The sequence below is a fragment of the Cercospora beticola genome, chromosome 5 (assembly GCF_033473495.1).
Source record: "Cercospora beticola chromosome 5, complete sequence".
In the NCBI taxonomy this organism is placed as follows: Eukaryota; Fungi; Ascomycota; class Dothideomycetes; order Mycosphaerellales; family Mycosphaerellaceae; genus Cercospora; species Cercospora beticola.
This window is the reverse complement of record NC_088939.1, coordinates 508,171-532,952: the sequence shown is the minus strand read 5'-3', so window position 1 is coordinate 532,952 and position 24,782 is coordinate 508,171. Positions and strand designations below refer to the sequence as shown.

General features: G+C 52.2%; 7 protein-coding genes across 7 annotated transcripts; 1 reads left to right on the top strand and 6 right to left on the bottom strand.

The window, feature by feature from the left end:
- Nucleotides 1–1,044: 1,044 nt before the first annotated feature.
- Nucleotides 1,045–2,976, bottom strand: RHO25_007446 (uncharacterized protein; the record flags this gene model as incomplete). The annotated part of the gene is made up of 4 exons (XM_023599633.1): nt 1,045–1,104; nt 1,183–2,349; nt 2,411–2,511; nt 2,577–2,976. The coding sequence occupies 4 exons, from the start codon at nt 2,974–2,976 to the stop codon at nt 1,045–1,047; spliced, it is 1,728 nt and encodes a 575-aa protein (XP_023449641.1).
- A 1,591-nt stretch (nt 2,977–4,567) lies between these two features.
- RHO25_007445 (uncharacterized protein) lies at nt 4,568–4,852 on the bottom strand (the record flags this gene model as incomplete). Its single annotated transcript, XM_023599632.1, has 2 exons — nt 4,568–4,712; nt 4,791–4,852. The coding sequence occupies 2 exons, from the start codon at nt 4,850–4,852 to the stop codon at nt 4,568–4,570; spliced, it is 207 nt and encodes a 68-aa protein (XP_023448771.1).
- A 1,172-nt stretch (nt 4,853–6,024) lies between these two features.
- On the bottom strand, nt 6,025–7,001 carry RHO25_007444 (uncharacterized protein; the record flags this gene model as incomplete). The annotated part of the gene is made up of 2 exons (XM_065602947.1): nt 6,025–6,436; nt 6,487–7,001. 2 exons carry the CDS (start codon nt 6,999–7,001, stop codon nt 6,025–6,027), a joined length of 927 nt encoding a protein of 308 aa, XP_065459019.1.
- A 4,382-nt stretch (nt 7,002–11,383) lies between these two features.
- RHO25_007443 (uncharacterized protein) lies at nt 11,384–13,249 on the bottom strand (the record flags this gene model as incomplete). The annotated part of the gene is made up of 2 exons (XM_023599631.2): nt 11,384–12,797; nt 12,852–13,249. The coding sequence occupies 2 exons, from the start codon at nt 13,247–13,249 to the stop codon at nt 11,384–11,386; spliced, it is 1,812 nt and encodes a 603-aa protein (XP_023448770.1).
- Nucleotides 13,250–14,444: 1,195 nt separating this feature from the next.
- RHO25_007442 (uncharacterized protein) lies at nt 14,445–15,826 on the bottom strand (the record flags this gene model as incomplete). The annotated part of the gene is made up of 5 exons (XM_023599630.2): nt 14,445–14,641; nt 14,693–14,784; nt 14,837–15,390; nt 15,460–15,577; nt 15,648–15,826. 5 exons carry the CDS (start codon nt 15,824–15,826, stop codon nt 14,445–14,447), a joined length of 1,140 nt encoding a protein of 379 aa, XP_023449343.1.
- An 830-nt stretch (nt 15,827–16,656) lies between these two features.
- Nucleotides 16,657–18,627, bottom strand: RHO25_007441 (uncharacterized protein; the record flags this gene model as incomplete). Its single annotated transcript, XM_065602946.1, has 1 exon — nt 16,657–18,627. One exon carries the CDS (start codon nt 18,625–18,627, stop codon nt 16,657–16,659), a length of 1,971 nt encoding a protein of 656 aa, XP_065459018.1.
- A 2,860-nt stretch (nt 18,628–21,487) lies between these two features.
- Nucleotides 21,488–23,737, top strand: RHO25_007440 (uncharacterized protein; the record flags this gene model as incomplete). The annotated part of the gene is made up of 1 exon (XM_023599628.2): nt 21,488–23,737. One exon carries the CDS (start codon nt 21,488–21,490, stop codon nt 23,735–23,737), a length of 2,250 nt encoding a protein of 749 aa, XP_023449506.1.
- Between the last annotated feature and the right edge of the window lie 1,045 nt (nt 23,738–24,782).

The window sequence follows — 24,782 nt, the reverse complement described above, 5'->3', positions numbered from 1 at the left end:
TTAGCCACTGACCGCAGTAGCCGCTACCTGACAGTATCGCAGAAGTTGTCCGGCAAGAATTGACCAGTGTCAAGAAGAAGCGAAGTAACCGGTTCCACTTTCCTAGATCTCTAGCATCTCTCTTCCTCTCTTCTTCCTAACTGCACTCTATCCATTTACAGATACTCCAATCCCAATCTCAAGCCTGTCCGGCCAATGGGGCTCAAGAAGGATGTCTACAGAGACAACACCTGTCAGCTCAGCTCACTCACATATACAAGTGAACATCGACCGACCTTAGCGTCGGCGACGCTCGAATCTTGCCAAACGCCAACCATGCTGGGGGACTTGCTCAGCTGTTTCCCAGAGATTGGAAGCCGTCAAGGGCCTTTTCTACGACATCGATTGTAGATCTGGCATGTGTTGGGTCCCGGTAGGTCATTGGGTTGTGCGTTGGCGTCTGCTCCACGACGTTGAGTGTCAACGTGGACATTGTTGGCTTCTGGACTTCTAACAGAAACTGCTTGTAGTGATGAGCTGCTTTGTACGTTAGAGTCTGCGCCCTTTCTCAAAGAGCTGTCTTGCATCAGCGGTCTTACAGCACAATGGGAGCACTTTGCGATAGTGCTGAGAAGAGGAGTATCGTGGCTAGTGAGGAGGACTTCATGGTGATGTAAAACGCTGCTTGGGTTGGGAGACTGAGAACACATTGAACTCGTCAGGAGACTGGATCCAGGTGAGACATATCTGGACTTTGTTTCCATGATTCTGCATCACGACACTGGGTGCGCGGACCGACTACGGAAAAACGATGGTGCTCGACCTAAAGGAAATTGTGAGTTTGAGTCTCGAAGACTTACCATCTCTGCTGAGTTAGCGGTCAGCCAGAGCCCTGTTACCCGTACGATGACTATGGAATTCATAACTATTACCGGCTTCGGTATATCCTCGATTCCGAACGGACGGCTAGACTCTGGAATCTGAGAAGAATTCTATACTCTGCATCAGCAGAGCGCAGCAACCACGACTTGATCGACTGCTTCGATAATCTTCAGCTGTCTGTTATTAAATCCTCCATCCTGGCCATTCAGTCAACAGCACGTTTGGAGTAACAGTATAATCGTCCTAGTGGCACGGTCAGCCATCTTTCTGGGACGGGACTGCATCGCAAGACCCATCTGAAGCAGTTGCATCCAAACCTACATCAAAAGAATTCTCCTTCAACTTCATCCGCAGAAAAGCCTTACTGTTTACCAAAGGCGAGAAGAGAAACTGCTCGAGACGTTCAATTTCCTCCGTCCTTGGTCGTTTCGTAAGAGTGTTCCGAATCTGCGTTCGAATGAGAGACCACGCTTGCCCGAGAGGATAGATTCGCAACCTCCGAATAAGATGTTGGAAATGGCCGTGGATGAGAGAGTGCTGCAAGACTTTCCATCCTTCTTGCTCATTCTCATTCAGAACCCAGCTTCCGGGGAGAGCACTCGTGATCTGGTAACCTCGTTGGCGAAGCTTTGGCGCGTTGACTTGTATTGCATCCAGATCGCGGACCACGAAGCCAGCGATTGTCGGCTGAGCAGCGGACGTGTCCACTCTAACGAGAATGTTTTGAGCATGGGCTTCGAGACAAATTCCACTGTCTATCACAGGCAGAAGGATTGAATCACAAAGTTTCGAAGCGTAGTCTGACAACCATTGCAGTTTCTCCTCAATTGTATGAAGATCGAAAAGCAGAGCTGCATGGCACTCTGTTGCATCGTATGGTTTCTCAGCGAGTGCGGCGGCAATGATTAGTTTCTGACCCAGAGCTTTCGCACGGACTTCGTGATTTTCGCGGAGGACACACGATATGTATTTCGCTTCGTGTTCGAAGTCGCTCTGAGCACCGGTCACGGTTGCGACTTCTTTGCATAACCATAAGTCTTCTGATAGCAGATCCTCGAGGACATTTGAGAGCTCTGGGTTGAGGCAAGCAGACCAAGGTGTAATTGTTCGCAAGACTGAGGTGATTGTGAAAGCCAACGACATCTTCATGTCGTATGGGAAGTCTGTCTCTCGCCCAAGCGAAACGGTACGGATTGAAGCTTGAGCGTCTCCGACGACAGCATGTTCGATGAGCACTCTTGTGGACTTGTGGTACTCCTTGATGACCGGCAGCTGTCTTGTCAAGCATGGAATAGCGATTTCATGGGCGAGTATTGGCGGCAGCTGGAAACATCGCAATAGCGGAGCCATGAGATTACGGAACGGGCCTGTCACTCTGACAGATAAGCTATCCACTGCGATGATCGACAGCTGTGGCTTGAGTAGCGACGGCAGATCGCGGCTACTCAACTCTGCAAGCGGAGGCTGCGCAATGCAGGCACGATGCATCTAGAGGTAAGCACGTCAGAATGCCATCCAGTTCCTTCCACAACACTTCGTACGTGCTTACAGGATGAGAGGGATGTCCAGTTATCAAAGACTGTTCCCATTGCATCGAGGTGCTGTTGAGATCCGGTCGATCGTGTCTGGCATAGAACTCGAACCATACAGCTGCGACAGTCAGCATCGAGTGAGATGACTGGTTCAATCGAAGAGCATTGAAGACGCCGACTGACCTTGATTAAGTGCCGCATTTCTCAGCTGATTAGCTGTAGACTTTACCCCTGACTCCCACTCGCCTGCCAAAGGTACTAACAAGACCTCAATAACATCATCAAGCGAAGCAGGGTCCTCTCGAATCCCGTCAATGCGCAAGACTGGTGCACGAAAATCAGCAGAATGCCAAAGGTGTTTACCCTCGACGAGTGCCTGCAGCTCTCGGGATGCAGAAGCAATCCATATTTGTGGGTTCTCTGTGTTGTTCCTTTTCTTGCTTCCGATCAAGACTCCAATGCTACCACTATCGATGCTTGGGCGAGCGGCAACAGTTGCACATGCCAGACTTTCGTTAAGCAAACATGCTACAAATCGCGAGATCGTCTCGAATTCGGCAAGTTGCGATAGAGAGGCATGCATCCTCTCCGGCGTAGACGATCGAAGAAGGACAAAGTTCGTATGTCAATCAGCTGTGAGTGTTCGGACGTGAAGCTCTTACGTGGATAACGGATTTTAAATGTTTCGCCCATTTCTTCCACGTCTAGGAGTCGCCGTGAAGGATGGTCGTACAATACTACGACATTATGCATATCGGAACCAAGAGTGCATTACTTTGGTTCGGGGATGGCATAGATGCAACTGACTTGCAGCGGGTGTAACACGATTTATAATAAGTCTACCGATATAACCATATTAGGCAAGTGCAGACTGTGGAGCTTGGAAAAGCTCTTAAGCTCTCAAGCTGCGAAGCCGAAGATATTGGACGAGAGAATTCAGGCTAAGGCACACCTTCTGTCCTGTTGAGACCGAAGTGATAGACCACAGAAAGCAAACTGGTCCACGTGCTTTGGAACCAACACTGACATATTGGCAGAAAAAGATTGTGCTTATGTTCCCGAAGGGATACACGAGTGTATGCCTCAGATAAGATGCTCGGCGTCTTTTTCTCTCAACAATCTACATCTTTCTGTCTCCTCACCCTTGTCACAACCGGCTCCAAAATTCCATCTCATATATTGGCTTGCCTCGAAAACCGTGGAAATAACAGTCGAGCCAAGCTCAGAAAAATGACAGATCTACTAATCGAAATCCCGTCTGCACTTGATACCTTAAGGGGAAGCATGTTCGTTCTTGTTGTTCTTGTCGCCGCGACATCCGGTATAGGGTTTGCACGGGTCAGGTTTATTATTGTTGGGATCCTGGCAATTGCTGCCTGTGCAAATAGGCTGGCGGCCGGCATCTGGCTGGCGTGCTCCCAGAACTTTGACAGAGGCATCCTCTTGTATTGAGCTAGTTGAGACTTTTTAGTATTCTCTGTACAGCTTTGCACAGCATGTTTCGGAGACTCGACGTTTCGAGATCAAGTTGACGTACCTGACAGGGGCACACTGGGAAATGGCGGCGAACACGAGCATGATCATGTGGTGGAGCTTCATGATGCTGGGTGAAAAGAATCTTTGGATAGCGGATCGAAGGACTTGAGGTATTGTGTGTTATCCCGAAGCGGAGTGTGCCTCGACAGGTGCGTATGCCGAACATGTTGATATATCTTGCTGCGACCTCGCTTTAGCCAGGCGGGCAATACAAGCGCTAGCTCTTGCGACTAGTTAGTACGACCGCATAGCGTACATCAAATTTCGGTGAAGTCTGTTGCGTATATTCATCGGGCCTACTGGAGTCGGGGTCGATAGGCCAATACTGTCATCTTGGATCGAGAAGAGATGAGTGGGAAGAAGTTGGCAAAGTCCGAGGTACTGCCTTGAGTTCTCTCATACTATTATTCTCTTTGGCGATCCGGAAGCTCTGCCCTGCTAATGATATCTCTCTCGCAACGAATGACTAAGCCATAGGCGATAAGAATGTTGTTTCTTTTGAAGTTCCAACGACGAAAATTATTAGAGAATCCCAAGCGCTTGAGGCGCCAACATCATCGATGACTTGAACTTGCGTTTCCGCGTCGGTCTTGAAAACGGGCGAGCTTTGCCATCGTCAAGCCCCGACAAGGCAAAGCTTAGTGAGGTGGCTTCTTGATCAGGCATGGATTAGGTGCGCCTGGCACTTCCGAGCAAAATCCCTGTCCTCCGAAGATAGGATAGTGGAGGTACTTGGTGTCTTTCTGCGGGACTGCCTGATTGGCTGCGGCGGCGTCTGGCGAGCTGAACGCGGCTCGGTGTCAGTATCGTGACTCTTTCACAAGATCGTAAAGGTCTAGTGCTGATCTGTCCTGGTCTTACCTGATAGGGGTAGCTTGGGAGAGTGCTATGAAGAGTAAGATGATAACTTCTTTGAAGTTCATGATGGTGGCTGCAATCCTGACAGGGGCAGTCGAGGGGTTCCGGAATGGTCTTCTTTGAGGCGATATATGCCTCAAGCATGAGTTCCGAGCACGCAAACATATATACTCTGGTCGTACCACACGATCGAAGAGGTGAGTGGATGGCATGCCAAACTCAACGCTGCCCAACAATAGTAATTGCAGTGCCGTATTATCAATTTGATGTGCGAGCAATCGATTCGTGCCCTGTTTTGTCTGTACGAAATCCTTGATTTGAAGGCGGGTGACTAAAGAAGAGCTTACGAGATGGAAAGCATCGTATTTCAACAAGCCAAGATTGCCGTCACAAGTGTAGCGAAGTGGGAAACCGCAATCAAAGGCGAAGAACCCGCATGGCTGTTTCCATGCATGACGGACGAAGACGATTCACCATCACACACAGCTCGTGGATTTATCGGCCGCATTGTCGGCGACTCTGCACAAGTTGTGGATGTGGCTAAGTGTCTCGCCTGAGGACAAAGCTATCGATATCGCCAGCTGCATCCGCAGGTTGCATGTCGTCGACTGGGAAGCAAATCAGCTTTACAGTCAAGAACGTGGCCCCGGTTATGTCGTCCTCGACGGTGACCGTTCCCGAGAAGGCGAGATAACTTGGCCCGGCGTTACACGTGCGAACACAGCGAAAGGATCCCAGCGCGTCACTGTCGAGCCAATGTTGAGGTGAAATTCGCATTCCGCGTTGTTGAGCTGGATCGCGGCAGCCTGCGGTGAAATGGGCTATGTTCCTGCTAGGAGGCCGCCTGGAATCCGTCGTCTCGGCCCAGTGGAGTATTTCGGATTGTTGTGAAGAGGGATGCCCTGCCTGCCAGATTCTGAAGCGTAATAGATGGCTCTGGAGACCGTGATTAGAGTTTGAGCGAAAGGCATGCTCACTTGGGTCGCGCATCAAACCTCGATGAAGGCCGTGGTGTATCTCCAGGGCTGCCACAAAAGGGGTCGATCGACCAATTCTGCCCGGTATTCAGTCGAGTGGTGAGCGTGCCTGCTATACTAGTTCGAGACCAAACTTTGCCCGTGTGACCTCGTGACCAAGAACTGAGGAGCAGTGACTAAGGTGAAGCTGACGAGTAAGAATTTTCCGCGGTACAACCTAGTCAATCTCTCCGTCCTACAGATCCCTTCAATCATGCACATCACGGAATATAAGGCGCCAGTTCGATTTTGATATCGTCCAGGTTCAAGATTGCATCAAACGAAGATGTCGTGTCTGTAGGCGTGCAGATCATGCGGATCACCAAAGGCGTTATTGCTGTCGTTGTATCGTAGAGGTAGAATTCTCCATACAGCGGCGCGTAGTCTGTGCCCTCGGTCACTTGATCGAAGTACGCAAAACCACCAATGTCAGCATTGCGCGTGCCAAAGTCCACGAAGAGTTCGCAACCAGCGTTGGTGATCTGAACCACCGCTGCTTTGCCCGAAACGGAATAAAACTGCCCTCCTGGAGTGCCGGCCGGAATCGCTTGATTGAGGGACGCAACGGCAGTCTGCGGATCATATGAGGAGGGGAAATTTGGTCTGCCTGCTTCCGAAGCGCAATAGAGTGACCTGAATCTGTCATTAGAATTGATTCGGTCATGAAGATTGCCACAACGTACACAAAATAATTTCCAGAAGGCGCTCTGTTGGCCCTTTCTGCTCCAGTACTGGCCCTTCGCAACGCGGTCTGCAGAATCCAGTGTGCAGCCGTGTCTGGACTACCCCCGGGCGTCTCGAAACCGCCATTTCTTGGAACCGCCGACGACTGACATTGCCCACTTGACGAGCAAGTGGCATCGCGGTCAGCGCACGCTCCTGTTGGGTTCGTGGCGGAGCATGGTAGCTGGCACTGTTCGTTGATGCATTGTTTCGTGGAATCCAGGCAGACTCCAGTTGGGAATCCTGTACGGCATATTTCCTTGCACTCGCCCTGCACACATGTCTGCTGCTGAGAAGAGCAAGAGCCTCTCTTGTTTAGTACCGAACATTCAGTCGGCTGTTGCTGGCATAAAGTACCATCGCAGACTTGGCCGCTGTCGAAGCCACATTGTTCTATGGCGCCAAGTGTTGTGCATTTTTGTCGACACTCGCCGACCACTGGATCACAGCCTTGTCCATTGGGGCATTTGCCCATCTTATTGGTGGGCGAGCATTGTTTCGCTAAATCCTCGATGCACTGGCCTTCGGTGCTGCAGACTTGGTCTTCACCGTCACAGGTGCCCTCCTTGTTCTGCGGCGAACAGACCTTGGGAACGCACTTATTGTTTTTGCAGGTGTATGCTAGGTCAAAGCAAGGTTCGTTATTTGAGCATTCAAACTTGCAGACGCCAGCCGAGCTGCAAATTTTGCCATCCTCGCAGGTACCCTCGGGATTCTGTAGCGAGCATACCTTAGGCACGCATATGTTGCTCTTGCATGTCTTTGTTGAATCAGTGCAGGCCTTGGTGTCGGAGCATCCGAATTCGCAGGCACCAGCCGAGCTGCAAACTTTGCCGTCCTCGAAGGTACCCTCGAGGTTCAATGGCGAACAGACCTTTGGCACAGACTTGTTATTCTTGCACGTCTTTGTCGAATCACTACAGGTTTTAGTGCCGGAACATTCGTACTCGCAGACGCCAGCGGAGCTGCAAAGTTTGCCGTCTTCGCAGGTACCCGCGAGGTTTAGTGGTGAACAGACCTTAGGCACGCACTTATTGTTCTTGCATGTCGTTGTCGAATCGGTACAAGCCTTCGTGTCGGTGCATTCGAATTCGCATACGCCTGAGAAAAGTCCGCAGACCTTCGGAGCTGTACAAGGCTTGGTCGCCGAGCTTTCAGGTTCGCAGACGCCGTTGCTGTTGCAAGTCTTGCCGTTTGGGCAAACCTTGGTGAGAGAGCATTCAAATTCGCATGCGCCAGTAGCGCCGCAGACCTTGCCGCCAGAACAATCGGCGGTCTTGGTGCACTCCGGAACACACTTGTTGCTTGAACACTTTTTGCCACTTCCACATTGGCCGTTCTTCGTGCATTCAACGCACTGTGAGTTCGTGCAGTACGGCTTTGGTGATGTGCACTGAAGTAGGTAAGCTTTCGCCTCTGGTAGTGGCCAACTGCAGTGAAAAGGAACGGACCTTGTTCTTGCACGCTCCACAGTTTTCGTTGTCAGTCGTGTATGAGCTCTTGACCTTACACGCTCCGTTGCATAACTCCGATCCAGCAGTACATGCTGTCTTGCATTCTCCAGACACACACTAACGACTGCGGTCAGCTTTGAACACCGGTGCCCAGATTCTTCCTCACCTTCAGGCCAGAGGAACACTTATTCCCACACGAGCCACAGTTGTTGTCATCGGAAGCCTTGAGTTCCGCACAGTATCCGCCGCAGTCTTGCTTGCAGACCGTCTTCGGCGACAGGCACTTGGGAAGCTTGCATTTGTCGTTGACACAGGCGCAGATCGTTGTCACATCCGCTGGAAAAGACATTTCGCGATCAGCTGGTCGTCAATGTACTGTCGTCTTCGTGACCCACTGTAGATACAATTCCTGAGAACATCTGGAGCCTTGTCCTTGTTGTAGCTGCGGCTCGGAGGGAGAGATGAGCAAAATTCGCGGGCGTAACGGTTATTAGATGCCCATTCGACTGCGAATTTGTATTTGTCTTGAGGTCATTAGCATCAGATCTCCAGGCGAAACGGTCTGCAACTTACATGATGAGCATGAGTTGGCGAAAGCGCCGGTGGTGAGAAGCCAGACTAAGCCTAGGAGTAAGGTCATCGCTCGCGCCATGATCGGCACTGACGTTACAGAACGCGAGAAGTTCAGGCAGGGATGGGTGAGAGAGGGAACTCGTCGTGCTTTGTATGCTTGGACAGAATGCTTGGAGCTCTTGCCTTGTAATGGGCATGGACGAGATGCGCCACTGGCTGTCCACTCACGCCTCTACGCCTTGAAATCGTCCGTTTGCCAATTGAGGACGACCTTGAGGATCGCAATAGGCTGGGGCGAAGCCCTCGCTCGTCACTACACAAACATGCCCATGCCGTGGCACAGTCGAGGTCCTGATAGAATCGTGGCGCGCTCTAGACAACGGGGTCGATCAGGCCACCACGTGGCAAAGCCACTCGAGGCTGTGGGCTGCAGAAGGCTTTGCTTGGGAAAGTGAAGTTGTCTAGTACATATAGACTGTCCAACTTCCATTTCCTGTCAAGGCGCAAAGAAGACCGCGTCTCGACCCCGCTTCTGCATAAGATCCTGTCTTGAATCAACAAATCAAAAGCTGTGTTGCCATAGTGCAGCCTTGCGGGCAAAAGCGCTGATTGTTAGACCACCTCGATGTCCTCCACTTCAGGCGAAGCGTGGCATCCCGTGCCTGCAAAGGTAACAGCTGAGTTGGGCCATTTGCGTCGAGATCACCGCAACGAAAGACTTTCAGGCTTTTCGAAACCTTGATACGGTGGCTCACGCCTCCAGGCTGTCCAAAAGAGTCTTTGCTAAATCGTTACGAGACGTCTTCCCTGCGCATTCGTAGACTTGGCATGTTCGGAGTTCTCTCTGCAGGACTCGATGCAAGCAAAAAGAGAGCCGATTTTGGGAGCAAGACCGCCATCATTGCCGTGTTTCCATGAGTATCTTCGTGGAAAATGCGCAGGGGCAAACAATCAGGCACTGCTGAGTGCAGACTCATGCAATCAGTGATAACTTCCGATCGTTGTATAGATGAGGACTAAGACCTCGCAGTCGGCTGTTTTGTCTTGTTGTTTGTGCCCAGTCGGGGCGAGCGAGAGGCGCTCGTCTGGAGCCGCCACCACTGCAAGATCAGATCCAGTTGATTCAACCGGGGAACATAAGCCCAGCAGATTGCATAGCAGTACCGTGATTGGATGCCATCGCGCCTACTTAAGCGCGACATGGACCGCCTGCATACGACTTGCTCTGTTAGGATATCGCCATGGACCACAGGATGTGGTGTAGCCATGTGGCTGCCACGCAGATCGAATCTGCTGCACGCTTGTTCCCTTCATGCGAGCCATGTCGCGCAATGCTGGCCTTTTCACTTCCCGCAGGGCCTGACACGCGAGGCGGCACCTGGCTTGCAGTAAACTTATTATGACATCGCAAAGGTGTGCGATCCGTCGGCATTGCACCCGAGTGACTCGCCAAATGGAAGACTGTGGTTTGGAAGAGTCCCCCATAACCACTCGATGTTGGGGGCCGCCCGCTCTTTACTGAACAAGTATCAACAAACAATCCGGCGCGCAGGGTGAGCTGCTGAGAAGCAAGCTCACAACATATTGTCTGGTCTCGGACAGGTGGATATGAATTTGAATATCGTTTGACCAGTGATTGTTTTGCAGAAGTCAGCTTCGAGAAGAGAAGTGTCCACAGTGCAACGGCAAGACCATACACCCTCTTGGCAGACACCTGAGGCACCATTACCATCCTCACTATCACTCTCACTCTTTGACACAACCTACCTCCTACATGCTACCTTACCATCACTTCATTCATTAATCGACTCTCAGCGCCATGGCCTTCTCCAACACGACTCATCCAACTTGTAACACGCTATTCCACAAATCTGCAACACTGGCCTCGTTCCAGAAATGATCCTTCCTTCCCCCTCGGCGCGAATCCCTCATCATGCGAGTCATTCGCTCCTCCGCCATGTGGCAAAACTCACACAAAGCGCAGCAACACGAGCAGATCTTTTGGTCCCTGGCTGTGTGCTTTGCATATACCTATGCCTGGGCATCAACCGGGCGTTCGCCATTGGGCAGCATGTGATTGCTACCACTGCCCTGCATCAACTCTTTGTCACTTCTCAAACATCTGATTGGAGCAGACACTACTTAGTCATGATATGTAGCATTGGATTTGAAAGTTCTTTCACATTTTGCCATTTGTCTGTTTCTACTATGTACAAGTTTTGACCTTTCGCGCTTCTGCTCTGCATCTGCCTGCCTGACCATTGAAGGGGTATCGCAAAGGTGTATCCCACGCAGCCTTCATTCGGGCCGGTTGTGAATGGTCCATGAACGGGAGACGGACAACGAGCGTGCGGTGTGACGGCCATGCATTCTCTTTTCGAGTCATCAACGTCGAAAGGCTGCCAGTTGTCCCTGCCGTGCGAGTAGCCAAGATCTGCAGACCCTCTTCGCCTGTGTTGTCGTCTCGTGACTCTGCCTGATATGCCGATCCTACCCTTCACGTCCGCAGCCCTCTGACCACCCTCCCTCCAGCCTCCTCTTTCCATCCAGGAAAATCCAGCGCGAAAAAATTGCTGAGCTCGCGAAGACGTGGTGCCTCCGCCATAGACTCGGGGTATAAAGCAACATAAGGATTGCGCAATCTTCGGCGCATCTTGTATGATGTTGTTGAGAAGTTGAAAAGCGGGAACAAAAAGCAGTAGATCGTAAGTAGGAAAGAGACGCTGCACGGAAGTGCCTGTCCGATTGCGGAAAGAGTGTAAGACGCCTCGCGCTATGCCGTAACATCGTAACCATATGCCATTTCTGATTGATTTGATTTGATCACTGATCATCCTCGTTCGGGAAAGACAGCTGGGCCGGATCCTTCTGTCGAGTCGCCCTCGATCGTCTTCTTCCAGTGTGCCGGTAAGCAGACGCAAACAAGCGGGAAAGCCTTGACTTCGCCCTCTTCGCCCGGGGTTTGATCTCGGCTTCCAGGAGCTGTGCTCAGCCCGCTGTCACGTTGTATATTTCCGCTTGTTCGCCAGTCTTCTGCGCGTTGCCTGACGCGAACACCGGTGGCCCAGCCATCATCCCAGATTCCGATGACTTTGATCATGTCTCCTCGCTCCAGCTGGAACTCGTCGCCAGCGCGAGGTTCGTAGGCCCATAGCGTCGATACCAGGTCACCTGGGTGGATCTCATCTTGTGAGTAGTAGTCCTTGAAGAAGGCGAGCTGCTCGCTTCGTCCGTTGGATTCAGGTGAGGTGAACTCTCCGCCTGAACTGGGTGAAGTGTCTTGAGCACCAGCGCCGACAATGCCAAGTTGTGATCCACTTGAGAGAGAGCCACTTCGCTTCCTCGGAGGTGGAGCAAGTCTCGAATCTGGGGTTGCCTCTTCTTCGGAGATGTCTTTTGAGTAACGTCCCATGGCGTAATGATGGTTGTGGCCTGCACTCTCCAGTGCGGACATGCGAGCAACACGTCCTCCACCCAAGACTGCCATTCCATTCCCATGATAGTCTCCTGTACCATCGTTGTAGTCCATCTCTTGCTGCCGCCGGGCGGGCGAAGGCTGGTTGAAGACGCTTGAAACAGGGCTATTGTCTCTTCGCCTCTTGAACAACAGGCATCCACCAATGATCAGACCGAGCAGGAGGATGGCGCCGAGGACACTACCAACAACGATACCTGCTATCTGACCACCAGTGAGTCCGTTGTGGTGCCCGCTCCCTGCTCCAGAGCTGCTCGTTGCAACCACTCCCGGAGTCAAGGTGACTGTGACTGGAGCGAGAGAGGCTGATGCTATCACAGGCAGCTGGACGCCTTCGCATCGTTCCGTCGTTTTTGAGAAGACACAGCATGAATCCGTTGCGTTTGGTGAGCTCGCGGAGCAGTATGAGCAGAGTCCGGAAAGGTTCTCGGTGAATCCACAGTCATTGGGCTGATTGTCGACTGCCTGAATGCAAGCTCCTGTTATGGAGTTAGCAGGCAAGGCGCAATTCGTGAAGTCGGCACGGATTTGAGTGAGCGCATTGGGGCCTGCAGTGCCGCAGATGTTGCTAGCGGCGATGCGTTGCTCGCTCTGGGCATAGTCGGCGCAAGAGTCGGCGCACAGTGGTCGCGTCGCGGTTCCGGAGAGGCCGCAGGCGTCGATGGAGTTTTGTATTATTGCATTACAGAGGACGCTGGTGGTGTATCGCGCGTAAAAGTCCGATGTATTCCCTCGGTCAACATTGGTGCACCCGATTAGTTGTTGGTATCTGTGGAATGTCAATTTGAGGAGCTACACGGCTGGATACAGGTCCAGAACGCACCGTAATTGTGTAAAATCCCCATCAATGTATGCCGCGATACCGGAGTCGAAGGACGAGACGTTTTGAACATTACTGAGAAACGGAAACAGTCCGACAATGCTGCTGTCGGTCGAGATGGATGCGCTGCTGAATGCCGGACAGGCCGTTGAGCCGGCCAGCGATATGCAGCCATTCTGAGCCATGGCGGAGGGGATGCTGGCGGCGAGCAATGCGCATAGCGCGGTGGCAGGAGCGATGCGGATTAATTGCTGCGAGAAGGACTGGGAGTGGCAATGTGTGCGGTCTGGATCTGCATAATGCGCGTGCTGCGTGGAGTGTTGATGCCCGGTGCGTGACTCGTCGGTGGTGGCCAGCTCGCCGTGATCGTCGCTGGAGGTGCCGTGCTCTCGTTGGCGCATGGTGCGCCGCTCGCGGGCGGGGCGAGGCCAGGAGGTGGGATGATGTTCGGCGCAGATGGCGATGCTGTGCGGCCGACGGGCTGGAGTGGTACGGCTGGGTGCGGTCCTGTTCCTGAACAACGCACGAGTGGTACCTGATCGCTTCACCGCCTGTGGTTGGACGCGTCGAGCGGGAGCTGCATCTGCGTGATTGCCGCGTCGGTTTGCTTGCTGTCGCGCTGCTGCTCCCGGAACGAATGACTGGGGTGAGTGGGTTTGGCAGTGGCAGTCCGCTCCTCCGTCCGCAACGACGACGACACGGAGGAAGGTGAGGTCGACGGCCTCCGTGGGTGAGAAACACACAGGCGGCGAGCTCAGACCGTCGTGTTGCTCATTTACAGCATCATCCTAGTCGCCGCAGCGCGCCTCGTGATTGGCTCAATGGCTGAAGCGAAATGAGAAGATCGACGTGAAGAGCAGCTTCGCCCGTTTCGGCGTCGAGGAACAGCACTTCGAAACACGCCCATGCCAGCACAAATACGACCAGTCTCACCCCGACGACCACCAACATCTTCAGACTCCCGTCGTCGCGGTGGACTCAGTCATGTATGGCGATGCTGATTCCACCTCCGCCCAATCGCCGCACGGTATGAGGCCTCATCTCACGAAGCTCCCTGCTGGCATCCTTGCCAAACGCCTCTCGGGAGGCGCATTGCTCTTTGCTCGGTATCAGTATCCGGCTCGCCTTGTTTGTTGTCGTTCTCGAGGATATACTGCATCGACACGATGCATCGACGTTCGATGGGCGCATAACAACGCAAGGTGAGGTGAGGTGAGGTGCAGTCATGGCAAGCAAGGAGCTCCTCCCCTCCGCATGGCATACATGTGCTCCTGGTTGGCCAAGCAAGGAGAGCACACCAATTCAAAGGCCAAGGTCACGAATTCAGGGAAGCAGCTCTCTTCCGAAACGGAAGTCTGGAAGCCCGCGGTAGCTGTGACGACCGACTCCACAGTGGCATCCTTGCCTACTATTGATCAATGCCGTCTCACTTCCGAACCATTTGGCTAACGTTCGCAGCATGGAAAACGATAGCAAGAAGCAGCTGCAAACGGAGGACAGTGTAAACGAAGTCGTCATACTTGCAGCTCACAACGGTCGCTATTCTCATCCACGCAGGTCTTGACTCGACCAACCATGCGGTTACTCTAGTTCCGCTCAAGCCTTCTCACGCGCCTCAATAGGCTTTGGCCGCGGAACCACATCGATGTGTGCGGCCATCTTGGTCAGCACGACATCTCCACCAGTGGTACTCTTCGGAGTATCGCTGCCGAACAACATGTTCATCGGGAAGCCAATGGAGAACGGATACGCCGATTCGATCTCGTCGATATCTTCTTGCGACAATTTGAGACCTGTGGCACCTTATTAGCTCTTTGCTCAACCGATCACTGTGCAACACTTACCCAAGGCCTCGATGTTGCCTTTTAGATGTTCGATCTTTCGACCGCCGACGATGGGGAACACGTTGGGTGTCTTTTGCATGACATAGGCCAGCCTGCAGAGAGAGAAGTCAGCGTCGTCATACCACAGCTCCTGGGAACACATACGCAACACTGGTGATAAGCGTGCCCTTCTTGTTGGCAACCTTCTCAAGCACCTTGGCAACTTCAGCATTCCTCGGGTTCGGCGGACGACCAATCGCGCCCATGTTTCGACCTTCTTGCAGCTTCTTCTGCTCTTCAGTCTTGAAGTCACCACCTCCCAACGCGCCCCACGGAGCAAGACCCATGCCCTCAGCCTCACACATGGGAATAATCTCTCGCTCGAAGTCGCGATCCGCAGCAGACCAGCGGCCTTGATAGACGACGAATTGTCGCAATCCGTGATCTCTCGCCCACTGGTTCGCTTTTGCCACGATCCATGCAGGCGTGTCGCTGACTCCCAAGTACAGGACCTTGCCTTGATCACAAATCGTGTTGAGCGACTTCATCACTTCCTCGACCGAAGCGGTGAAGTCCCACCAGTGGACGTAGAGGACGTCGATGTAGGTGGTTTTCATCTTTTTCAAACTCGCTTCGACACTGACGTGAAGGGATTTGGTGTTGTTGCCGGTATAGTTGCTCTGGATGCCTCCTGCGTGGCGACGATAGCCGGAGGTGTACTGTTCACATTTCATTTAGCATGGCTTTTCCTTTCCGATGTCTCATTTCTTTCGTTCGTCGCAGCTCACCTTCGTAGCAATGATCATCTCATCTCTGACTCCCCTCGACTCCATCCACTCTCCCAGCCACAACTCACTCTCTTCATTCTGGTACGTGTTCGCGGTATCGATGAAGTTTCCGCCTTGCCTAGCGAGGGAAATGTCAGCTTCTACAAAAAAGTGCTTCGCAGAGCGGAATGTGGAAAGAGACGACCTACTCATAAAAGTAATCCAACATCTCAAATGTTGTCTCTTTACTACATTCTCCCATGAAACCTTTCCAGGCTTCGCCGAAGTTCATGGCACCGAGACATAGTGGGCTGACGCGCACTCCGGCCGAGGGAGAGAGAATGCGATGGTAGCCCAAGAGGCTTTTGGGGGCTTCGGCGGCTTGCATTGTTGAAGCGTGTTTTGTGGGATACGAGAAAGTTGATTCGAAATGCAAGTTCGATTTTGTGAAAGTCCAAGCTGACCACTTATATCTATACCACTTCCTCGCGCGCTATGTCATGATGATCGCTCTCAATTGGCCCTCGCTTGATGCAGGTCAGCGCGGTAGATGGAGCTATCGCCGTTCTGCAGGATGCTTTCTCCACTTTTTGGGAGAGCTCGAGGGAGCTCTGCATTGAAACGCGGAGTTAAGTGTGGAGATAACATCGACATGCAGGAGACCTGAGACATTGCTCATATTCATGTTCTGTGAGTGCTTGTGCATTCTCTTGAGAGCTTGTTTGTGCATCGTGTCGTATCTGTAGTATATGGATGCTCCGGCTATTGTGTACTCGTTATGTTGCTGACTGAGCCAACTGCCCAGGAGTGAGTGACGTTTGTTGGGTTTGAGGGACAAAGTGGCATGCCGTTCTGTGGTATCCGCGACGAAGATCAAAAAAAAACTTGTATTTATGCTCTCAAGAGAGCTGGACTGCACGAATCCTCCGGTGGTATAGAGTACTGTGCTGCGCGACAAGTAAGCTAGATCAAATGCTCAACCCGAGGCAATATTGCGGCTATAGTACAAGAGATCTATTGCGTGTCTATAGGCCAGTTTATCTTGGTTTCGTGAGGAGATTCTAGGTGGCAAACACTTAAACAGAAAGTTTACTGGGGATGAAATTTGTAGAAAAGGATGAAAGCCCAGTGCGTGGGTGCGGTGCTTAGCTGGCGGCCTCATTTGTAGATGCTCGACTCGCCGTTCCGTGCGGAATTCCAGTTGAAAATTTTTTTCGGCTACAGTATCTTCGCCGCTCGTGGAACGCAGTACTTAAACCAATTGCACTCTCGGAGCGCGTTCTTGTTGTAGGCTTCCTGGCTGTAGCTCGAAGTGTAATCGAACATACCGACGCGGTAGAAGACGTTCTCGTCGGGCTCATTCCTTTGCTGATATAGCCTGTTCGCTTCCATTTCTCTCTGCTGCTTCACCTGCTGAAGTCTTCTTTGATAGCGTAGATAGTCCGTGCTCGATGCCGGAGGAGTTGATTCTGGAATGAGTGGGCCGCTCACGAAGCTGCCTGTGTCGTTTTGTGCTTCCACCACTGGGCGCTGTTCCACCTCGCTATTCTGGAATCTAGACAGTGTCCCACTGCGCAGAACCAGACCTTTAATAGTCCATTGACTGCTCATGAATGTGCTGAATAACTCGAGAAGCACGATCTCGGTCCAGCTCGGAGCTGTTTCTGCCGCGCGGTTTGCGAAGTCAGAAGCATCGATCTCGACCCGAAATTGTTGCATCTTGCCATCGTCGTTCATTTTCATTACGATGGCTTGGTGCTCTTCACTCGACCTGAGACCACTTGGAGGACTCGAGGGGAGCAGCATAGCAGGTAAAAGTCTTGCTTCGAGCACCAGACTGCTTTGATTTTCTTTGACAGCTCCGAATGGTGCGCTGCCTTCAACAAGGGTCGGATTACAGTCTACAACTTTGGCCCACGCTTGTTCTTCCGAACGGCCATGAAATGATCCATATTGACCTTTGAAGTTGATCGTACCATTTACAGATGTCCAAGACCATGACGGACCCTGAAATGAAGTCGGTGCAGGATACGTAGTTCCCTCCACGGTCCATAGCAGCTCGGTGAGCAGTGACTTGCGCCACATACCAGCAAGGTATGCATCGTCGACCGCAACACTGTATTCTTTCGCAAGACCAGATAATGCCAATATTCGATCTGTTGGTCTCTTGAGTGCACGATGGGTATAGGCTCGGACGAGAGCATACCAGTCTTTTTTACTTGCTTTCGGATCCGTTAGATTATTGGTTTGGGGTACCAGCTGAGCAGTATTGAAAGCTCGGCCGAAAACCTCTTTCGGCAGGATGTTGTGCTGGCGGGAATCAACTTCGGGTTTCATGAGCCATCCGTCGGTCCAACCTGGTTGATCGAGGCAACCACGACATAGCCAGCGCACTTGGTGATTCGAGAATTCCAGTGTGCGTGGTGAGAGCAGCCGCTCCTGCATAGTCCATGCTCTCGTATCGAGGGGAGATGATCTTTCGTCAAGACGGTACAAAGTTATATGGCTCTTCTCAGCATCGGGACACACGTAAGGCAAAGTGAAAGCGGTGGTCTCTGAGTTCGGCAACTGTCGTCTGTGGAGAAATCCCTCTCTCGCATCTGCAGCTGAAGCTGCCGCAATTGTGAGTTGTCCATTTCTGTATATTTGTGGCATCAGTGCAATTTGTTGGGATCGGTCCTGGTCGTCATCTTGTACAATGCACAGCGCGTCCACCCACAAGAAGCGGACTTGCAGGTTGCGACAGGCGGTGATCGCATCTTTCAGAGTTTGTGGCAGGTGGTCATACGGTATAGATTTCATCCAGGTAGAAACTGTCGTTCTCGTCGAGATAATCGCTTGGTCGTCTCCCCAGCAGTAACTCAATGGGATGTAAGGTGGATGGCCCACGTGCTCTGTTTCGCGCAAGCGTAAACAATCAAAGCCGTCAGCATCTTGCACCTCGACCAGTCGTTTGGGCACGAATGTAGAGTTCGGAGTTGGACAGCTGTCGTGGTGTTCTTGAAGACAGGTGGCGCGCCATAGAGATATCTTCGCGAACGTTTCCGACGATCCGGCTTCATCATCTATTGGCCTGGTGGTTACATATGCGGCAGCGGGACTGTCTACAAACCCGTTAGCAGTAGCGAAATAAAAGAGCAGTGCACTCAAGCAGATATGTACCTTCAGGAACTTGGACTCGGAATCCATGTCGGGTGCGACATACGATTTGGTTGCCGTCTGGGTCCCAAAGCCCGAAAAACTCCACCCGCAAAATATCCGCATCGATTTTTGCGCCGAGAAATAGGCACATTTTTTCAAAATCTTTCGGCTTCTCGTTCGCCAGTGCACGCGTCGTTTGCTCTGGAGTGGATGGAATCAAGGAGGTTACCCACATGGAGGCTTGTTCCATTGACTTTCGCAGCATGTCATCCGCAATCCATGAACAAAGTCCCGCTATTGTCTCTAGAGTTATACATTCGTCATTCAAAATCCATGAACACAATTCGCAGCCATCTTCGCTGCCCTCAAGGAGATGTGCGAGGGTAAAGTCAGGAAGAGTCCTGGCCCGCAAGTCAGCATCGTTGGAATCGTGGAGATCGTCCCATGTCCTTGGAGAGTTTGAAGGAGGGGGCGGCCGAATTGTTCGGTCGAACACGATCTTCTCGCAATGTTCACATGAATGAGGGCGAAGTATGATGGGGGCCATGACAGAATGGAACTGTGCTGCTTCACTCAGTCGAAGAGATCTTGCAATGAAAGGTAGTCCAGATCAGCAAGGAGAGCGTCGAGCAACAGCAGTATTTGTGCAATCGAAAGTACTGCGCCTCGTGCTGCCATTCGTAAGGGGAGACAACCAGAGATGAAGGCTGGTACTTGCTTCAGCCGCGGCGCCTTGTTCTGACTTCAGCGGCCCAGCCAAAGGATCACGCCGAAGCCATAGCTGCGACCACAGCTCTCTCGGGTGCTCTGAGGGGTCGCATAAGCAGGCAGGAGGGCGTCGGTGTTTCATCGATGGACCTGACGGAAGTGGAGGATTATGAGCATTTTCGGCTGAGGGATTGCATCGGGGAAGAAGTTGCGGGATGCCGCCAGCGGACGGCTTTGCTCGGCAGGAGATGTGAAGTTTCATTCGGAGAGATTTCCATGAAGGCGACAGGCTGAGAGAGTCCAGAACACATGCTGGCGGCTTGAATGTCTCATCCTGCCTTCCTCTGCAGACCGGAAGCTGACCAGCACATTTGGCAAGTCGTATGGAGCGGAGGCGCCGCGGCTACTGCGGTCAATGTCAGTCTTGCTGGTTGTGCAGTTCTGAAATGCTGATGCCAAAAATCTTTGAGCAGCAAAGTACTGGACTGGACTGGACTGAATTCGACAACCACATTCTGCTGTACACGCAGGGGAGAGAGCCGCTGTTGTCCCAGAGGTTTTTGCTCATGCAACCCTGGTCCACCTGGTTGGGCCGAGGCTTGGCGGTTGACTTCGCTTGCTCCAATGTCAACTTCATACCATCAATCAACAAGCAAATATTATCGAAGTCAACCATCTACGCCTGCCAGAGATCCTCAAAAGCGTCATGGAGCCACTATGGACCAAAATTCCTGAACCAGGCGACAAACTCATATCTGTGGTGATCGTTTTCAGCCAAGATTACTACGATTCGCGCGGTTCACCAAGATTGGTCGAAGCATCGCTCAATGGCGTGACCAAAGAGGCCGCTCCCTAATGGGTGAGATCTGGATGCCTCTCGCTTATATTCTATTCAGAGACTCATTGTCCAGCCGGCCGGGCCCGCACGATGCTCTTTGTTGTCCTTGTGCTGAACGTATGCTTGTTTGCTCAGGGCTCTTGCTCACCACTGTTTTGCAAGCAGTAGCAATTCGTCATCTCCATATGACACTCACAAGCTACCCTCAGTCGCAAGTCGACATCATGCTGAGACTATGGCAGAGCTGCAAGGTGCTGCTCGTACCCATCCACGCCTGGCCTGCGCGCGGCTTCGGCGAGACACCCCCAGCGCAGTTCGACGTCTTCAAACTTCCTTGATAGGCCACTGCTGTTGCTGACAAGACTGTCATGACCGCCGCTTCAAAGCACAGGTTTTATATGTCACCACAGACACCGAGATATATGCATCAGACAGAGGGATCAGCGCGAGGACCACTGATAACAGATCAGCTCAGCGCCTGGTCTCTTTCTCGATTTACTACACACAAAACAAGCTCCCCGTCATGCTCAGCCCTCGCTCAGGTTGCCAGCACTGCAGCAAGAGAGATAGCTCCAATTCTGGCAATTGCGCCCATAAGAAAGCCATGCACTTGGGCATCAGCCAAAGTGCAAATGGACATGTGGAGCTCAGGGATGTCCTCTCCTTGGCTTCAAGAGGTCCGACGGCCGGTAGGATGTCAAGAATCTCACAACGAACAGTACCGGCAGCATATAAGGCGACTTCGTTGTTGCCGTCGCCCTACAGTCAACCAAGACTCGCAGTAAATAAACAGCCGCTTGAGGGGAACAGTATAAGTCCAGCTGTGGGAAACATGCTTGGCCACGCACAGCGTGCACACTGGCTCCTGTTGGTGAGTACCAGAGTCAAGATGATTACAAGGCGGGTTGGCCTGCCAATAACGCGCGACTCGATTGCAGAAATTCACCTTTGATTCACCTCGATCCCGAAGGAGACATGCGGGCCGCCAGACGGGTCTTGTCACTTACCCAGCCCTCTTCATCCGGCAACAGCAAATCTCTCCACGTTCATTTGCACCAAGTCGACATCTTGCACAGCATCTGTCCCGATCCGCATCGACTGCACTTGCATCACCCACCTCGGCATCCCTCGCCAGCGTAAACCCCAGACAAACGCAGTCCGACACAGCAATCAGCAGCTCGACCGAGTTCCACCATTGCGCCTTGGAGTGCCTGACCCTCCAGAGCAAGCGCTCCTCCAGCTGATGGCCGTGTCGCACGTCAAGTCCACTATTGGCGGTTTCCACCAGGAAATCTGCCAGGGCAACCAACCATAGGCGAAGCCGTACCGACATACGACCTTTCTATCACTGTCCCCGTGATCATGACCGGCAAGGAGGTTATCAAACTCACCACCAAGGATGATGCAGAGGCTGCACTCGTGGCCGCGCATTGCGACTTCGAGTTTGTCGACGACTCTGGTCAACGACTCAGTTTGAAAGATGCGTACCACTCCGACAAGGGCGAAGACAGGTCGAGCGTGGTTGAGCAGGCCCTACAACAAGGTCTTGCTGCACAGCTACGAGATATACCTGCTACAATGCAGATGCTGAAAGAACTGTATGCCTTGGCGAAACAGCAGCGTGGCAGTACTCAAGGATTGACGACCAAAGACATTCTTGACGTTCTGGAGGTGCTATTCTTCGCGAGCGCTGGACGAGCTGCTTACCGCCACCTGTTGCTCCATCAGAGTACGAACCTATCAGCCAAACTAAACCGTGCCTTCAGAGTCTCATCTCATCAGGCGGTCACTGGAAAGCTCAGAAAGGTTACGCTGTCGGCAGTTGTTAGCCTCATGCGCGTGGAACCGGCCGCTATGTCTGGCGTTACGACATCTTGTCTTCGCGACCAAGCTATCGATAGTCCCTCATATGCGAATGACCTCTTGGTCAAGCTATGGGAAGCGCTTTTCAGTGAACAAGAAATGCCTCGAGCTCAGATGCGTGCTTTGCTGGAGACGGTGGATCGAGTTCTCGCATCAGGTATTGCCCCCAATCTGCGCATCATGATGTTCACCGTTGCGTCACTTCTCAGCCCACGTCGATACTACGCCGTCGGAGAATCTTCCGTTCTGCAAAGCCTGAAAGAGGCGCAGACGGCACAGTGGCTCGCAGATGGAGTCGTGGGAGCAGAGTTGCAGACGGCAGATATTGAAGATGTAGCGCTGCAAGATTTCCCCAAGCTCGACATACGGGACGACTCTGGTGATTTCCTTCCCCAATTTGACGGAGAGATGCACGAATTCGACGCCGAAGAAGCTAGGGCTTACTCTGAGCGCACATCACGACATCCGAATCGTAAGATCACCGATGTCGATGAGATTGTCGAAAACAAACTTCACGCTCAAAAGCAAGTCTTTGAGGCGATCGTCACCATGCCTGTGACCACCGGCGGCACTTCGGATGACACGCTGAAGGTCAAAATGGCTGCTGATTTCGGTGCTTTTCTGATAAAGCATTTTGACACAAGCGAAAGACGCCATCTTGCAATATCAGCTCTCGCTATCAACATCGTTGAGGTGCTATGCGAGTACTATCTGCACGGCCTGGATTTGCTCGAGACCATCAACACCCAATATCCGGCAGAGTTGACCTTCAGCGCGAAAGAGTCCTTGCAAGAGATCCTGGACGGCCTGTTAACAAACAAGAAAGCTTGTATGAACTTGCTCAAAGGCGGCCGCGAGGCGATCAAGGAACTTGTAGTGATTCCAGCCACCACAGGTTGCAAGAACTTCAAGTACAAGAAGAGCAATGGCGCGAAGCAGGCCACTCACGAAGCGCTCAAGCAGGCGGTAGCAGAGTCCACCAAGGCTAGCGGCGCAACCAAAGGCAGCATGAAAACCTCAACCAATGCAAAGACGCCTCGCGGTGGCAGCGAGAGTGAGCAAGTCCACTCCACAGCAGCTCAAGCATCTTCATCTGATGGCTGGATCGCCTATACGCCAAAGGACCCTCAACATGCGACGATACATCAAACTGCTACACCAGACACTGGATTGCAAAACGCTGGCACCAACGGTACGGAGAACCACGAACAGCAGGCTTCCCGGAAGGGTAAGCGATCTCTTTACACGTATGAGCGAGGCTCCGTCTTTGAGCAGATCGTACCTCCACATAAGAGACAGCAGGCTTCTGGCAAGCTTGCATCGCCAGCCGTCGCTACCAACGTAGAGACCGTGTTGCTCACCCCACTGCAGTCTGACGAGGGTCCGACTGAAGGCGATAATACTCGCCACGAGTCGACTGGTCATCCAGCTCCCCACACCTCGCACGCCCCAGCAGGACGTACTCCAAGCGATTTCGATCTTGGGGCTGAAGAGACGGCCCCACACCAAGGTATCATTCACGGTAACCCCCCGTCCATCTATCCTACTGAGCCTCTCCTACCGGACTCGAACCTATTGAATTCATCTGGCGTTACGCACGAGAGGTTTTCCGCCTTCACCAACCTAGCTAACGAGCCGGACGGTATGGACGACTATTTCAGTCCAATCGGTGCATTCAAGGACGAGAATGGCATCTGGTGGGTCCAAGGCCCTGATGGTGTCCCGCGCGACCCATTTGGGATGTTTTGAGGTCGGGAAAGACAGAGTTGGGTGCGCACGCATAATGTCGTACCACGGTAGAGGCATCTGAAACATCGGAGTTCACATGTGTTGAACAGACTGCAGACTTCAAGGAACGAGGATCAGATATCGCGACTTGCACATTCGCTTGAGGAGTGGCGCTAGACAGGGACCTGAAAAAAGAGCAGTTGATCGCATGACGTGTGGTTTACGATTAGCAAGAATGCGAGAAGGTGCAAGTTTCTGGCGCCCAGGCTGCCCACCGCGGCGGTTCGGCTAGGTAGCATTGCAAATAACAACGCACAAATTCATGACGACAGCAGCACGTCTCTAGATTGCCACAGAGTATACCGTGTGCAAAATTGTCCTGCGTTTCACTCTACTGTGCTTACCGAGAATTTGCTAGCTCACCTTGCAGAGATCATAACATAGCCAGTCAGCAGAGTCCCGAGATCGATGCTGTGCACGAGCAATGACTAGACTGCGCTATATGTAGCCCTTTGATTCAGACTATCTGGCTCTTGGATCACTCTAGCTTGCTCCAGTCTCTAATGTGGTTTCGAATATTATAGGCATGTTTCAAATTTTCTTGAATGGCTCATCACTCCTTTTCCGTGTTACAATGCGCGGTAATCGAGGAATATCATGCCAGCAAGTCTGGCTAGGAGTCATTTGGAGATGCTGGAAGGAAAAGAAGAATCGGTTTCGATAATCGCTCCAAGGTGCAAAGCTAACATGCTTCTAGTCTGGGTCAATCACGCACTCTGACTTTCTTCAAGGTCAGCATTGTAAAAGGCAAGCAGGCTATTTGTCTTCTGCGGCGTAGACGTTGCAGATGCTTGGAAAAATGTCCGGTCGACCCAATACTTGTAGCTCGCACAGTCGGTGAGCTTTGTTTGGCCTCTTCTTTGTCAAACTCCACTGTGGTATAGTAGTATAGATATCCCCAATGCTGCTGCGTCACTTATAGTTAGGGTTGTATCGCATGGCAGTCGGACACGAGATCTCGAGCACACATCGCCGGAGTCTACTTTGCAACGGATTGGTGTTGAAT